General features: G+C 39.4%; 1 protein-coding gene across 3 annotated transcripts; it reads left to right on the plus strand.

Annotated features, from left to right (window-relative positions):
• Positions 1–3,406: 3,406 nt before the first annotated feature.
• Positions 3,407–11,980, plus strand: LOC125522471 (ABC transporter G family member 1-like). Of its 3 annotated transcripts, none has more exons than XM_048687530.1 (8): positions 3,407–3,869; positions 5,857–5,936; positions 8,862–9,326; positions 9,422–9,508; positions 9,711–9,842; positions 9,936–10,124; positions 10,213–10,299; positions 11,234–11,980. In XM_048687530.1, exons 1-8 carry the CDS (start codon positions 3,497–3,499, stop codon positions 11,900–11,902), a joined length of 2,082 nt encoding a protein of 693 aa, XP_048543487.1. In that variant the 5' UTR covers positions 3,407–3,496; the 3' UTR covers positions 11,903–11,980. The 3 variants fall into 3 exon arrangements, with proteins under 3 accessions (XP_048543487.1, XP_087392602.1, XP_048543488.1); XM_087536476.1 differs by having other exon boundaries at positions 11,493–11,665; XM_048687531.2 differs by having other exon boundaries at positions 11,469–11,599.
• Positions 11,981–17,622: the final 5,642 nt, after the last annotated feature.

Consider the following 17,622-nt stretch of genomic DNA (forward strand, 5'->3'; position numbering starts at 1 on the left):
GAACCACACAAATCCTAGAGAACAACACCTGCACACAGAAAAGCAAATACTTGCACCAAATGCGCGCAAGAGGGTTGTCTATCCCCTTGATCTCGTTACTTGCAAAGATTAATTCTGATAGGGGTAGATAGATAAAAGGAAAAGTATAATAAAAGGAAAAGTATAATAAAAGGAATATAATTGCAGCAAGGTATTTTTGGTTTTACTAATATGATTAAAGGCGACCCAGGGGCCATAGTTTTCACTAGAGACTTCTCTCTCGAAACAATAGCATATGGTGGTTAGAGCAATTACCGTTGGCCAGTTGATAGAAAAACGCATAGTTATGAAGTAATTCATGACAATGATCATGTATAAAGGCATCACATCCGTGACAAGTAGACCGAAACGATTCTGCACTACTATTATAAATCCACTTCGAGAGCACTTCTATGGTTGCTTCTACCATAATGCATGAAGTATGATGACATGATGTAGACAAAGTAAACTCAAGCAATAAGAATAAAGACCATCGTTTTGTCCTTAATGGAAACAATATAAATACGTGCCTCCCTACCCTTTCTGTCACTGGGTGAGGACATCTTAAGATTGAACCCATCACAAAGCACCTCTCCCACTGAAAATAAATCAAGTTAGCTGGCCAAACCAAACAGATAGATCATAGAGAACTACGAAGCTATAATAATCATGGATAATTAACTTTAGAAAAGACTCAATTACTTTCAATGAATAATCTAATGTTAAACCTGCACTTCATTGGATCCCAATAAACACACCGCAAAAGAAGATTACATCGATAGAACTCCAAGAAGATCGAGGAGAACATTGTATTGAATGTCAAAGAGGGAGAAGAAGCCAGCTAATTACTAGCTATGGCACGTAGGTGTGTGGTGCACCACTTACGCATCATCGGAAGGCAACAAGGATGATGTAGAAGCCCTCTGTGACCGGTTCCACCTCCGACAGACTACCGGGAAAGACCTCCAGATGTTATCGCATAAGAAGAGAAGGTTGCGGTGGTGGAAAAAGGTTTTCGGCTGTCTCACTGTTGGTGTAGTATTTGGTAATTTATAGGCTTGGAATTAGGTTAAACGGAGCTGCATGGGTCGCACGAGCTCCCCCCCCCCCTAGGGTGCGCCGGGTGAGCTCGTCGCTCTCCCGTAGGTCTTCTGGCATCCCCCAAAACGTTCTACTATCCCTTATGGTCTACAAAACAAACAATGAAGTTTCATCGTGTTTAGACTTCGTTTGGTATTTATTTTCTAAAAAGTTAAAAACAAGTAAAAAACAACAACTGGCACTCGGCACTGAGTTAGTAGGTTAGTCCCAAAAAATGATATAAAATACTATAATAAAGCATCCAAGATTGATAATATGATAGCATGAAATAGTAAAAATTATAGATACGTTGAAGACGTATCAACATCCCCAAGCTTAATTCTTGCTCATCCTCGAGTAGGTAAATGACAAAAACAGAATTTTTTATGTTCAATGCTACCTACCATATTTATCATGTAATCTCTTTATGGTATATATATTGAGAAATGATGAATTAATTGATATAAACATAATAATATCCATGAATATAAGAAACATAATCAATACCTTTTGGAAATATACGATTCTTAACGAATGTTATCCCAACTCATTTTATCATGTTAGCATGGCATGATTCCGCCTTCACCACATAAATATAAATCACGAGAACCTCGGCGTCAAACCAGACAATTGGATCGTACTTCTAACGCACACAATACATGAGTGTGAGCCATGGACATAGCAATATATGTGAAATAGAATGTAATGACAACGATCAATAGGAGAAGTGTAAAAGGAAGAATGTCTCACATCAACTCGGCGGATCAACGGGCAATGGAGAGGCCCATCAATCAATATCAATGCAATAAGTAGGGATTGCCATGCAACATATGCACTAGGAGCTATAAGTGTACGAAACTAAATGAAAACTAAGTGGGTGTGTATCCAACTTGCTTGCTCATGAAGACCTCTGGCATTTGAAGAAGCCCATAATCGGAGTATACAAGCCAAGTGCTATAATGAAAAATTTCCACTAGTATATTAAAGTGATAGCTAAGGAGACTCTCTATATCAAGAACATGGTGCTACTCTGAAGCAGAAGTGTGGTAAAAGGATAGTAACTTTACCTCTTCTTTATTCGTCTATCATTTATTATTTTAGGTACAAAATGCTGAAAAGTTAGGAAAATTCACCCAAACTCGGAGAGAAATAAGGAAGAGTCCAAGAAAATGTGAATTGTTTTTATGGAGGCCTATTTCACAGGCGGCATCCCCTATCGTCAGTAGTGGCCCTTTTTGGTGGTGCCAGCGGCATGGCGCGGGGCATTGATGGCTTGCCAGCGGTGGCAGGGGCAACCTAGGGAGGGAGGCAGGGGCGTCTCGGCCATACCAACACTGAGATTTGGAAAGCAGACGGGTCATGCGGTGGCCCTTTTCCCCAAAGGATGGGTGGGTGGCTGCAACATGGCTGGCGGATGCCGATGACTCTACCCTACTTGGTCCTGGCTGGCTAGGCCACCATCCCGCCCAATGGTTCATTTTTTGGTGGAAGGAGGGTCTTTCTGCCCTTCATTGGCCGGCGATGTTCGTATGCCGTGGTGGCGGGCGAGGGTTGGTGTTGTATGCTGGACTGGCAGTCCTAGTGGTGGGAGTCGCGGTGCTTGAGGGCGGGGCGTGTGGCCGAGGTACGGGCTGGTTGCTATGGCTGTTTGGAAGCCGTGGTGACCGAAGTTTTGGCGATCGGCGGTGTTACGGAGGTGGAGCATGCGTGCCAAGGGAATATCCTTGTCCGTCTTTGGTCGGACGACGGTGACTCTTGTTGCAGAAATAATTTGCAAACGAAGTTTTGTTGTAAAACATAGACCTGTCATAGAGTATTGCAACACTGCATATGTTTCCGAAGCATAGCTCCTGTTGCAAAAGCGAGTTTGTTGAAGGATGGTATGCGGGGCGCGTGTCACACAGGGAAGGTGATGGACGTGGCCTAGTTATCCGCCGGTTGATGATAAGTGTTTCCCATTTCTTTTCCCTTGGTCACAAATTGGATATCTGTTGTTCTTCGATTTCTTGGATGAGTTATTATTAATTATAGATCTATAAAAATAATGACAGTTTCGTACAACTTGAGTGAACTGGAATTGTTATATTTTGCGGGCTATAAATTATGACCTTTATCTTGCACTTTTGCTAGTATATTTGTATAGAAAATAGAAGATATATAGATTGCTATTTCCTACCATTTACAACCAGGTAAATTAGATGGACAGGAACGGAGCCTCATACTTACTAGATTGCCATGACCTAGTATGAGGCACGACAAAAGGCACTATTTATACCACCATTGGTTGAAGCGTAAACACATAAGCATTGTGCGCGTCTGAGTCGATGGTAAATATTCTGTCTATCATAGAGTTTGAATCCGCTAGGTAGAGACAAAGAGAAAAGCTGGCGGCATCAGCATGGCGACCTTGCCGCTACCATGCTGGGCACCGACGCCGAGCCCATCACAGCCGCGGTGGGGTTCTTCAGCTGCCGCCCTCACAGGGAAGGTAGAGCAGCCGGAACCACCGGCCGCCGAGGTGGGAGGCGCCGTAGGTAGCCGCCGCGGAATTCATTCTGGGTTTGATAGCATTGATCATCGTGATGGCCGCCTGGACCACATCCCTCGCGATGGTGGCGTGTCCATAACGTGGGAGGACGTGTGGGTTACGGCGGCGGACGGCAGGGCCACCATTCTGCACGGCGTCGGCGGCAGCGCGCGCCCCGGCCAAGTGCTGGCCATCATGGGACCCTCCGGGTGTGGCAAGACCACACTGCTCGACACCTTGGCCGGTAACTTATCTACACTCAACAGCTCATTCCACTCGTATCTTAGCCGGAAGAAGTTTGTTTCCTTTAAATTATTATTTTTGGTAGCATTAATTAAAAGAAACTGATAAACTGCTCAGATCTATCGATGTAGATTGTAGTTGTTGTATATGCAGAAAACCGATAATATCATTAGCGATACACGACACCCTGCGTCAACCATCAGTTCTCTTGATGTTTCCAACAACCACGAGGGCTATGTAGCTATGCCTGCTATTATCTTCATGCCTCCCTATTACTATTGGCACTACAACATATGGATATTCTAACTTTGGTTAGGGATCCTGCGATGGAATATTTCTATCCGGGCTCGAACCCTAAGACTCGGACATTGGTGCTCCGTTTTTCTCGATTTTTTTTGATTTTATGCAATTTATTCTAGGTCTAGCACTTTGTTGCGTTCATACCATGTCAGGTCAGGCCTCCAATCTTTTTACACAAATGTGGTTTGTTTGCACAAATGAGTGCATTCGTCTGACTATATGATGTATGTACCCTCTAGAAAGAAGATCTTTGAGCAAAAGTAAACTAAAAAGAAAATACTTCTAACCTACCACACAGTACAAAAACCTGCCCGTGAGTTTTTCCTTTTGAAAAACATTAGATCATAATAATTCGCTGGAAGTACATAGCATATTAAACATAATGAAAATTACATCGAGATTTCAAGCCATCAAACAACCACTGTTGCTGCAAGAATGAGCCGCCGATTCACTGTTGTCGCCGCTCCTCTACTGGAGCCGGCTTGACCTTGTTGATGATGGCCGGGAAGTCTCCATGCATAGGCACCTAAGGACCAGTGCAGTGAAGATGAGTCATAGCAATTGAATCCTTGCATAAAAATGAAGCATCTGACATCAAATCTTGCCACATGACTAATACCCTAATTTCACCGTCCCAACGAGATGACAGAAATTTATGCCTGCCCATTAGTTTCTGATTCGATCCCCAACTTACCGTCCTCCTGACACTCCCACGAGCATCAGGACGGAACCCCAGCCGCCGGCACACAAGCTCTCTCCCCTCCCTTCCCTTCTCCTCGTCATCGCCAAGCGTGTATATATATCGGCGGGGCCCTTCGCCCGATTTTCTAGGCATTATCAATAACTAATAATATGATTGTGTGCATCAAATCTATTAGAAGCCTGATGTTTATCCTTCTTTTCCAAAAAAAGATAAAACACAAATTCTGGAGCATTTAAGTCAAAGCATAAAACTATATGGCATTTATACCGAATCACGAGCTCAAAAGCTTAGTATTTACTCCTTCCGTCCCAAATATAAGACATTTTATACGGAAAAGAACGTTTGGTCTATGGGTGTATATACACCATGTATGGAAAAATAAATTAATAATTAAATAAAAAGTCTAAAAATTCTGAAATATATTTAAATAAACTTGACCTTCAATTGTACTTGTAAAAAAATCCACAAAAATAAAAAAGACCGTTTAATTATTTTCAAAAAAGACAAAATTTTGGGTCAAAATAGTATGAATAGTGAGCTATAATAGCAAAAAAAAACTTGAAATCAACGCTGGTTATTTATTCATGAAAACTTATATACTAGGGCTAAATAAAGTCAAGTTTATTCTATAAAAAATTCTATACCTTTTTACTTTCATTTTTAATTATGAATTTTTTCCCATATCAGATATATATACTAGGGCTAAATATATATACTAAGGAACTATTTTTGTCTTTCGACATGAATTCCAAGATAAAATGTACGCCCAGCAGTCACTTATCATGCCTGAATTTCAGAAGATATTGAAATGGAGAACTTGAAAAGGAAACAGAATGTCGTCTTGATAAAATATGGTATTCTTCTGATTAATTCTCAAACCTCACTGACATTCAGTTGCAAAATTTGGAAGTTTAACATATTGTCAGTACTATTAGAGATGTTTTTATAACTAACAGTAGCTGTTTCAATCTATGTACATACACAGGGAGACTGGACACGGACCTGAGAAGCAAAGGAGATATTCGGATCAATGGCCGGAGACAGAGGCTCGCCTTCGGAACCTCTGTGAGATTTTTACCTTAATTTCTTAACGTGCTCCCTCTTACCCTCCTCTTTTCATATGAGAGGTAAGAGTATATATTAAATCTGAGCCGTTGGCCTCATTAATTAGTGGTATGATTAACTCTACCTTCTTACCTCATATGTAAAGAGAAGGGTAAGAGAGAGGATGTTAAAATTTGCCTAATTTCAAATTTCCATATGTATTTAAGAAGGTATATTAATAGTAAGCGTAAAAAAAAGAAGATATCTATATCTATACCTCTATATCTATATCTATATCTATGTCTATATCTATACCTACTAATAAAGCAAGGTGTGTTTCTCCGATTTTTTCATCCGTTCACCAACGTAAAGTTTTTTCTTTCTATCCGAGGTGGTACTAAAAATTTTGTGCATCCGTCTGCTAGAAAAGATAAAATAATTTTCGTACATGGGCCACATGCGCTGTGGCCCGGCGAAGCCAGCCCAAATATTTATCTGCCCAGACAGCTGTGAAAGCCTATTTTCCGCACGCAGCATTAAATAGTTGGAGCTTCGCACAGGACGCCGAAGACTGGGCCTGCCCATTTTCTTTTTCTATGTGTTCTGTTTTTATTTTTTTCCTATTCCTTTCTCTTTTTCTTTCATGATTATTTTTTCCTACCAATTTTACATTATTTTCCCTTTTCTCAGAAATTAAAATCTTGAAAAAAATCGTCCAAAATTTCAATTTAGCCATATTTAGACAAAAATTCAGAATATAAATTTTTTATCCCTATCTTGTAATATGTTCAAACCATTAATAAGTTTTGTTCCCATTCCAAAATGTGTTCAAAATTTAAAATCTTCCCATTTTTCAAAAATGTTTGTGAATCGCAATAAAAAATCAAAATTTTCAAAATAAGTTGCATTTTAGAAAATATTCCAGATTTATAAAACATTCTTGTTTTAGTGAAATATTCACAAATTCAAAATAATGTTTGTGGTTCAAAAAAAATATGTTCTGAACTTTTTCTAAATGTTCAAAATATGTTCACACATTCAACAAATGTTCGGGTTTTTTCAAAAGGATCATGTTGTCAAAAAATGTTTAAGAATTTTTTAGGAAATCTACCTATTTCAAGTGATGTTAGCCTTTTTCCAAAAATAAATGAAATTTTAAAAAATTCTTCGTATTTTTTAAAACAGTTCGGGGTTTCAAAAATTATTCACGATTCCAAAAATATTCGGCTATTCATAAATATGAATTTAAAAATTGTAAAAATTCAGAAAAAAACAAAAAAACATGAATCTGATGCTATAACATATATTCCTAAATATTAATTTGTTAGCAGGACTCATTTTTTTGAGTGACTAGCAGTCCATAGTGGAGTTTTTGATGTCGCGAGTTCGATCTTTCAGTACGTCTTTTTGTTAGTTTAGAGAAAGCCTATTTTCCGCATGCAGCGCCAAATAGTTGGACGTTCACACAGCTCGCCCAAAACTGGACCGGCCCATTTTCTTTTTCTCTGTGTTATTTTTTTGTTTTTTCCTGTTCTTTTCTCTTTTTCATTCATGATTATTTTTTCCTACCAATTTTAGATTATTTGCCCTTTTCTTGAAAATTAAAATATTGAAAAAATCATTCAATGTTTCAAGTTTCTTCCATATTTTAGAATTAGACAAAAATCGGAATTTAATTCTTTTATTCCTCTCTTGTAAACTGTTCAAATGTTTTAAAAAAAATCCAGTTCCAAAATGTGTTCAAAATATAAATTGTTCTTCCACTTTTTCATAAAATGTGTGTGTATTACAAATTAAGATTTTCAAAAGAAGTTGCATTTAAAAATATTACAGATTTTAAAACTTGTTTTCGTGAAATATTTCAAATTCAAAATAACATTTGTGGTAAAAAACACAATTTGTGAACTTGTTCTAAATGTTCAAAACATGTTCACACATTCAAAAAATGTTCGTGTTTTTTCAAAAGGTTCATGTTGTCAAAAAATGTTTAATAATTTTAAAGAAAAATCTACCTGTTTCGTATGATGCTCATATTTTTTCCAAAAATGAATGACATTTTTAAACATGGTTTGCATTTTTGAAAATTGTTTGGGGTTAAGCAATTTGTTCATGATTTCAAAAATATTTGGCATTCATAAATGTTAATTATTTTCGAAAAAAATCAGAAAAAACATAATTTTTTTTTAAATCTGACGCTGCAACATATTGTTAAATATTAATTGGTGGGTTAGCAGCCCGTGGATGATTTTTTGAGGTTGCGACTCCAATTCTTCAACATGTCATTTTTTAAATTTATATTATGCTTACAAACATAGATCATTTTGGTGCCTGTCAATGGGCCGCCCCAGATGTGAACTGTTGGGCGTCCCACATGCTATTTGGCGATAAAAGAGAATATGTTTGTTTGCTATAATTGAAATATAATGTGAGTATGTGTCAATGAAAAAGAATATGTTGGTTTGGCTCTAATTTTGAAGAACTGTGGGCATGTGAGCTTTGAAAAAGAGAACAGACCCTGATAAAGAAGGTATTGTCTGGTTATGCATGGATTAAGCTAATAAAACGGGATTTATGTGTAATCCATCCGGTTATGTTATCGTCGAAGAGACTGGTCGAAACTACCGTGCCCCGAGGGTCGCCACGCAGCTACCAAATGAGAAGACAACCACTACCCTAACACGGAGGTGAACCTGAAGGAAAAAAAACACAAGTTGGCTGGTCGCCGCCATGCCGACTAATGTCACCACTATCAAGATCTTGCGGAAAAACATGACTCTTGAAAAGACACAGTTCCTCGCTCTGTCGCACCACCATTGTGGATACCGCTGATACCGTTTTTGATGAACACATAATTTATATATCCCGTTGTTTCTCGAAAAAATATTTTTTCCTTTACAACGCACGAGCATATGTGTTAGTATTAATAATATCTAGTGATTAATTCAGGCGTATGTGACGCAAGAGGATGTGCTGATGGCCACACTCACGGTGCGTGAAGCCATTTACTACTCAGCACAGATCCAACTGCCCGATACCATGCTGCTTTCTGATAAGCTGGCCCGTGCTGGTGAAGCCATCCAGGAGATGGGGCTCACCAGCGCGCTGGAGACGCGCATCGGCGGGCGCACAACTAAGGGCATCAGCGGCGGGCAGCGGAAGCGTCTGAGCATCTGCCTTGAGATCCTCACCCGGCCCCGGCTGCTATTCCTGGACGAGCCTACCAGCGGGCTAGACAGCGCTGCCTCCTTCCATGTGATGAACCGCATCGCCGACCTTGCCGCCAGGGAGTCCATGACCACCGTCGCCGTAGTGCACCAGCCATGCAGCGAGGTGTTTGAGATCTTTCATGGCCTCTGCTTGCTCGCCTGTGGACAGACAATTTACTTTGGCCCAGCCACTAATGCCATCGAGGTAATTGGCGTCTTCCTTTCCTTTTCGATGATGAGACGGGTGAGCCTATATTTAGTTTGCTAACAATTTTCCTGCACAATACGTGATATTTGCAGTTCTTCACATCAAATGGCTACCCTTGCCCACCAATGAGAAATATTGCAGATCATTTCTTGCGGACAATAAACAGAGATTTTGAATTGGTATGGAAGATTTATACCATAACCCACTTATTATGCTTCGGTCATTAAATGTAAAGAATTAGGGAAAGATATGTTTAGATTAGAATGAAATACTTGTCCATATAGGTTATTATACTACTGTGTCGTGCATCATACTACAGTATGACTGAGAGGCATTTCTGTTCATGCAACAACAGCATTTTATTAACATGGTAACATACAGGAAAGTGGAGTAATAACAATATCGTCCAAGCCATCTCCAGCAGATGAAGCAATAGATGTTTTGGTAAATGCCTACAAATCCTCCAATACTTCTGAAAATGCCAAAAAGGAAATGCACGACATAAATGAAATGGTTAGTGTTACTTGGTATTTAATTTGTTTAAACTTGCATGAACATGTTATTTACGCGAGATGAGATATGATATTATTTGGCTTGCTAACCCAGGGCGGAGTGATCATCAGAAGAAACCAAGCCAGTTTCCTGACAAAGGTATTTGTACTCACCAGAAGATCGTTTGTGAACATGTACAGAGATGTCGGATACTACTGGCTACGACTTGGCATCTATATCTCCATTGGTGTATGCCTTGGTACCATATATTACAATTTTGGCTATGGATACGATTCTATTCGTGTAAGTCGATGATTATATCTTGCATTATTGTCACATATACACTAGGATAATTGTAAAAGTCACTAATGTTAATGCTCCACTATTTCAGTCTAGATCATCAATGCTAATGTTCACCGGTAGCCTTCTAACATTAATGGCAATTGGAGGATTCCCTTCCTTTGTGGAGGAAATGAAGGTATCAGACCTTTATGTTTTACTGTATATATGGAACTAATTTTGTGCACGAAGAAAATAGGAAAACACTTATGATTAAGTAAACTTGATTGTGCAAAAACATCACAGCCTGGTATAATGGATATAAACTTATGATCTTAGCTTGATCATGAAGTGATATATAAAATTACGTCAACCACACTGACCTAGCATGAGTGATTTCCATAATTAATAAAAAATCCTTGATTTAGTTACTTCTTGGCCTCCAGAACGAAGTTGTTGAATGTGAATCAAGTATATAAAATAGTAGGTTAATCACCTGATTTATTGTTATCTACATACCTAGTTTACTATTTTATTATTTATGAAACTGGCACAAGACAAATAAGAAAATACTTATTATATAGACCCAAATGAACTTGAGGTTGTAAAGCATAATCTTTACAAACATAGTGTCCAATGAAATTACCTACCAAAATATCTGAAATACATTAATAAGAAAATACCCAAATTGAAAATTGCACATTTGCCTGCTCTACCTGTATATTATCATAGAATTTAATATTTGACCAATTTATATGACAATTATCTTTACAGTGTTGTAAAAAACTACCCTAGAATTTACTAGCATATATAGGTTATCCATGTTTTGTTTGTTGTCACTAAAAGTTTGGTTCTAATTTTCTAGCTGTTACTTAGGAATTTTTAATAGTATGAGTTGGCAGATGTTTTCACCCAACAAGACAATTGTAATGGCACATACAGCTTATATCACCATAAGTTGGTATATCTTTTAACACAAATAAATATACTTTTCGAAGTAGCCTATTTATAAAGTTTTTTATAGGTCACTACTTGAGGTGAGGAGTTCCTGAAATCAGCGATGTGCACAAACATTAAGTAGTATAAAATTTAATTAAGCTCTTCTCACTTGTAGTCTTGTTCATGGTACCCAGATATTCAGGAGAGAGCGGCTAAATGGCCATTATGGTGTGTCAGTATTTGTGATCTCCAATTGCTTGTCAGCCACACCATATCTTGTCCTTCTTGCTGTATTACCTGGTGCAATAGCCTACTACCTGTCTGGTCTAAGGAGAAGAGTAGACCAGTTTGCATATTTTACGCTTGTGCTTTGTTCGTGCACAATGCTAGTTGAAGGCCTTATGATGACCATAGCTGCTATCGTGCCAGATTTTCTGATGGGCATCATCACAGGTGCTGGAATACAAGCTATCATGATGCTCAACTCTGGGTTCTTCCAAATACCTAGTAAACTGCCAAAGATAGTATGGAAGTACCCGATGTTCTACATCTCTTTCCACAAGTATGCTCTTCAGGGATTTTACAAGAATGAATTCATGGGCTTGGTGCTCCAAAACAACCCAGGAGTTGGTGAGAAAACAATAACTGGTGAACAAGTGATAACTAAGTTATTTGAGACAGAAATGGGACACTCAAAATGGGTGGACTTTGCAGTGTTATGCGGGATGATTGTAATATATAGGTTGCTCTTTGTAGTGATTATTAAGGTTGTCGACATGCTGAAGCCGATATCCAAGGGTGAATCATTTGGTTCTCCCACTAAATGTATTTGTGGCATACAAAAGCCATGTACCCACTCTTAATATCTTTATGGAAATAACATTGTAAGATGAGAAGGGTACTACTCATAAAATATAAGGCAAATACAAGATTTTACGATATATCAGATCCCTCTTAGTCTAATGTTATGATACCAATGTAGGTTAGAACAAAGCATTAGTGAAAAATATCTGCTAAAAGAGATCCTAAAGTATTTTTCGCTAGCAGACATAAGGGGATCACCATTTGCCTGAGCCAGGAGATCAACCGGCTTGGGGATCAACACATCTTGCTATCCTTTGGATTTCCTGTAGCTTGATCGGAATGCTGAGCTATAAGACCACCTTGACCTTGTCTGGATTGGCTTTAATTCTGTGTTGGGAGACGCCAAGCTTCGAGAGCTTTGACATTTAGCTTGATGTTTAAGGCATGCTGATTCATGATGTTTCCCATAGGTTGTCAATGAGGGTATCGCCTTTTGGGGTTTTAACAACCACGCCATTGAGGGAAACTACCTATGCCGATTTATACCTATTGGTTTCTCACTGAGGGAAAGCTATAGGTTGCTACAAACTCCTGCAGTTTATAGCCCAACAAGTTGTTGCCACCGGTTGTCTACTACGAGTGGGCCAGCATTTGTGACGGCCAGTCCTGATTGTGTGGTGGTTTTTCGGCACGGCTGTTCAGCCCTCATGTTGTCCGTACCAAGGTGCCTACCTTTTTGGCAGTCTGATGATATGATGATGGTGACATGTCGCTCTTGCCAGCTAGGGCAGCGGACCCAAATGGTGAGGCTGCGCGGTGGACCATGGTGAGCAATGTTGCACCGGCGGTGGCGCCCTGTCTTGCCTACTCAATTAGCAGGGGGTGACCCAGGTGTTGTCGTGGCTTTGGAGGAGGCGACTCCTAGGTCTATATTTGGGGGCCTCATGAAGATGGTGGCGGCGCTCTCGCGGGTTAGGTCAACAACATTGGTTCCAAGGGTAGCACGTGTGAGGTTCTGCGTGAAAGACGACGACTACAACGAAGCCTACGAGAGTGTAACTTCCCTCTTGGAGGCGTCATTGTTGTTCCCTCATGTAGGTAGGGCTACGGGTGAAAAGCCTAGTCTGTCCTTTCGAGGTCGACGGCAGGGGTGTGTAGCGTCGTCGTAAAACACCATTCCTTTTTGGTTGCAGTAGACTAGCGGCTCTGGACATGCCTGTCCTGGCCTGTGCTACCTCTTGAGCACTGCGTTGGTTTTCCCCGAAGAGGAAGGGATGATGCAGTAAAGTAGCGTAAGTATTTCCCTCAGTTTTTGAGAACCAAGGTATCAATCCAGTAGGAGGCTACGCGCGAGTCCCTTGTACCCGCACAAAACAAATAAATCCTCGCAACCAACGCGATAAGGGGTTGTCAATCCCTACACGGCCACTTATGAGAGTTAGATCTGATAGATATGATAAGATAATATTTTTGGTATTTTTATGATAAAGATGCAAAGTAAAATAAAAGCAAAGTAAAAATCAAAGGAAATAACTAAGTATTGGAAGATTAATATGATGAAGATAGACACGGGGGGCAGAGGTTTCACTAATGGCTTCTCTCAAGAGCATAAGTATTTTACGGTGGGTGAACAAATTACTGTTGAGCAATCGACAGAATTGAGCATAGTTATGAGAATATCTAGGTATGATCATGTATATAGGCATCACGTCCGAGACAAGTAGACCGACTCCTGCCTGCATCTACTACTATTACTCCACTCATCGACCGCTATCCAGCATGCATCTAGAGTATTAAGTTCATGAAAACAGAGTAACGCCTTAAGCAAGATGACATGATGTAGAGGGATAAACTCATGCAATATGATGAAAACCCCATCTTGTTATCCTCGATGGCAACAATACAATACGTGCCTTGCTGCCCCTACTGTCACTGGGAAAGGACACGCAAGATTGAACCCAAAGCTAAGCACTTCTCCCATTGCAAGAAAGATCAATCTAGTAGGCCAAACAAAACTGATAATTCGAAGAGACTTGCAAAGATAACCAATCATACATAAAGAATTCAGGGAAGATTCAAATATTGTTCATAGATAGACTTGATCATAAACCCACAATTCATCGGTCTCAACAAACACACCGCAAAAAGAAGATTACATCGAATAGTTCTCTACAAGAGAGGGGGAGAACATTGTATTGAGATCCAAAAAGAGAGAAGAAGCCATCTAGCTAATAACTATGGACCCGCAGGTCTGAGGTGAACTACTCACACTTCATCCGAGGGGCTATGGTGATGATGTAGAATCCCTCCGTGATGGATACCCCCTCCGGCGGAGCTCCGGAACAGGCCCCAAGATGGGATCTAGTGGATACAGAAAGTTGCGGTGGTGGAATTAGGGTTTTGGCTCCGTATATGATCATTTGGGGGTACGTAGGTATATATAGGAGGAAGGAGTACGTCGGTGGTGCAACAGGGGACCCACGAGGGTGGAGGGCGCGCCTGGGGGGGGGGGGGGGTAGGCGCGCCCCCTACCTCGTGGCCTCCTCCTTTGTTTCTTGACGTAGGGTCCAAGTCTCCTGGATCATGTTCGGTGAGATAATCACGTTCCCGAAGGATTCATTCCGTTTGGACTCAGTTTGATATTCCTTTTCTTCGAAACCCTAAAACAGGCAAAAAACAGCAATTCTGGGCTGGGCCTCCGGTTAATAGGTTAGTCCCAAAAATAATATAAAAGTGGATAATAAAGCCCAATAATGTCCAAAACAGTAGATAATATAGCATGGAGCAATCAAAAATTATGGATACGTTGGAGACGTATCAAGCATCCCCAAGCTTAATTCCTGCTCGTCCTCGAGTAGGTAAATGATAAAAATAGAATTTTTGATGCGGAGTGGTACTTGGCATAATTTTAATGTAATTCTTCTTAATTGTGGTAAGAATATTCAGATCCGAAAGATTCAAGATAAAAGTTCATATTGACATAAAAATAATGATACTTCAAGCATACTAACTAAGCAATTATGTCCTCTCAAAATAACATGGCCAAAGAAAGTTCATCCCTACAAAATCATATAGTTTAGTCAGGCTCCATTTTCGTCACACAAGAATGCTCTCATCATGCACAACCCCGATGACAAGCCAAGCAATTGTTTCATACTTTAGTAATCTCAAACCTATAAACTTTCACGCAATATATGAGCGCGAGCCATGGATATAACACTATGGGTGGAATAGAATATGATGATGGGGGTTATGTGGAGAAAGTCTCACATCAACGAGGCTAATCAATGGGCTATGGAGATGCCCATCGATTGATGTTAATGCAAGGAGTAGGAATTGCCATGCAACGGATGCACTAGAGCTATAAATGTATGAAAGCTCAACAAAAGAAACTAAGTGGGTGTGCATCCAACTTGCTTGCTCACGAAGACCTAGGGCACTTGAGGAGGCCCATTGTTGGAATATACAAGCCAAGTTCTATAATGAAAAATTCCCACTAGTATATGAAAGTGACAGAACAAAAGACTCTCTATCATGAAGATTAGGTGCTACTTTGAAGCACAAGTGTGGAAAAAGGATAGTAGCATTGTCCCTTCTTTATTTTTTATTTGGCCTTTCTCTCTCTTTTTTTAGGACAATGCTCTATGAATGATGGTCATCACACTTCTATTTACTTACAACTCAAGAATTACAACTCGATACTTAGAACAAGATATGACTCTATATGAATGCCTCCGACGGTGGACCGGGATATGCAATGAACCAAGAGTGACATGTATGAAAAAATTATGAACGGTGGCTTTGCCACAAATACTATGTCAACTACATGATCATGCTAAGCAATATGACAATGATGAATGTGTCATGATAAACGGAATGGTGGAAAGTTGCATGGCAATATATCTCAGAATGGCTATGGAAATGCCATAATAGGTATGTATGGTGGCTGTTTTGAGGAAGATATAAGGAGGTTTATGTGTGAAAGAGCGTATCATATCACGGGGTTTGGAGGCACCGGCGAAGTTTGCAACAACTCTCAATGTGAGAAAGGGCAATGCACGGTACCGAAGAGGCTAGCAATGATGGAAGGGTGAGAGTGTGTATAATCCATGGACTCAACATTAGTCATAAAGAACTCACATACTTATTGCAAAAATCTACAAGTCATCAAAAACCAAGCACTACGTGCATGCTCCTAGGGGGATAGATTGGTAGGAAAAGACCATCGCTCGTCCCCGACCGCCACTCCTAAGGAAGACAATCAAATAACACCTCATGTTTCAAATTTGTTACATAACGTTTACCATACGTGCATGCTACGGGACTTGCAAACTTCAACACAAGCATTTCTCAAATTCACAACTACCCAACTAGCACGACTTTGATATTATTACCTCCATATCTCAAAACAATCATCAAGCATCAAACTTCTCTTAGTATTCAAAACACTCATAAGAAAATTTTATTAATCTTGAATACCTAGCATATTAGGATTATTTAAGCAAATTACCATGCTATTTAAGACTCTCAAAATAATCTAAGTGAAGCATGAGAGATCAATAGTTTCTATAGAACAAATCCACCACCGTGCTCTAAAATATATAAGTGAACTACTAGAGCAAAACTATATAACTCAAATGATATAAGCGAAGCACATAGAGTATTCTAACAAATTCCAAGTCATGTATGGCTCTCTCAAAAGGTGTTTACAGCAAGGATGATTGTGGTAAACTAAAAAGCAAAGACTCAAATCATACAAGACGCTCCAAGCAAAACACATATCATGTGGTGAATAAAAATATAGCTCCAAGTAAAGTTATCGATAGAAGTAGACGAAAAGAGGGGATGCCTTCCGGGGCATCCCCAAGATTTGGCTTTTAGGTGTCCTTAGATTATCTTGGGGTGCCATGGGCATACCCAAGCTTAGGCTCTTGCCACTCCTTGTTGCATAATCCATCAAATCTTTACCCAAAACTTGAAAACTTCACAACACAAAACTTAAAGTAGAAAATCTCGTGAGCTTCATTAGCGAAAGAAAACAAAAGACCACTTCAAGGTACTGTAATTAACTAATTATTTATTTATATTGGTGTTAAACCTACTGTATTACAACTTCTCTATGGTTTACAAACTATTTTACTAGCCATAGATTCATCAAAATAAGCAAACAACACACGAAAAATAGAATCTGTCAAAAACAGAACAGTCTGTAGTAATCTGTAGCTAGCGCAAGATCTGGAACCCCAAAAATTCTAAAATAAATTTCTTGACGTCAGAAATTTATCTATTAATCATATTCAAAAAAATTAACTAAATAGCACCTCCCAAATAAAAATGGCAGCAGTTCTCGTGAGCGCTGAAGTTTCTGTTTTTTACAGCAAGATATCAAGACTTTCCCCAAGTCTTCCCAATGGTTCTAGTTCGCACTAACACTAATTAAACACAAAAAATACAACCTAAACAGAGGATAGATAAATTATTTATTACTAAACAGGAGCAAAAAGGAAGGAATAAAAATAAAATTGGGTTGCCTCCCAACAAGCGCTATCGTTTAACGCCCCTAGCTAGGCAGAAAAAGAAAGGATAGATCTAGGTATTGCCATCTTTGGTAGGCATTCCATAAGTGGGTATCATAATAGATTCATAAGGTAATTTAATTTTCTTTCTAGGAAAGTGTTCCATGCCTTTTCTTAACGGAAATTAGAATCTAATATTTCCTTCCTTCATATCAATAATTGCACCAATCGTTCTAAGGAAAGGTCTACCAAGAATAATAGGA

The sequence above is a fragment of the Triticum urartu genome, chromosome 7A, assembly GCF_056163025.1.
Source record: "Triticum urartu cultivar PI428250 chromosome 7A, HENAU_Tu73, whole genome shotgun sequence".
NCBI classification, from domain to species: Eukaryota; Viridiplantae; Streptophyta; class Magnoliopsida; order Poales; family Poaceae; genus Triticum; species Triticum urartu.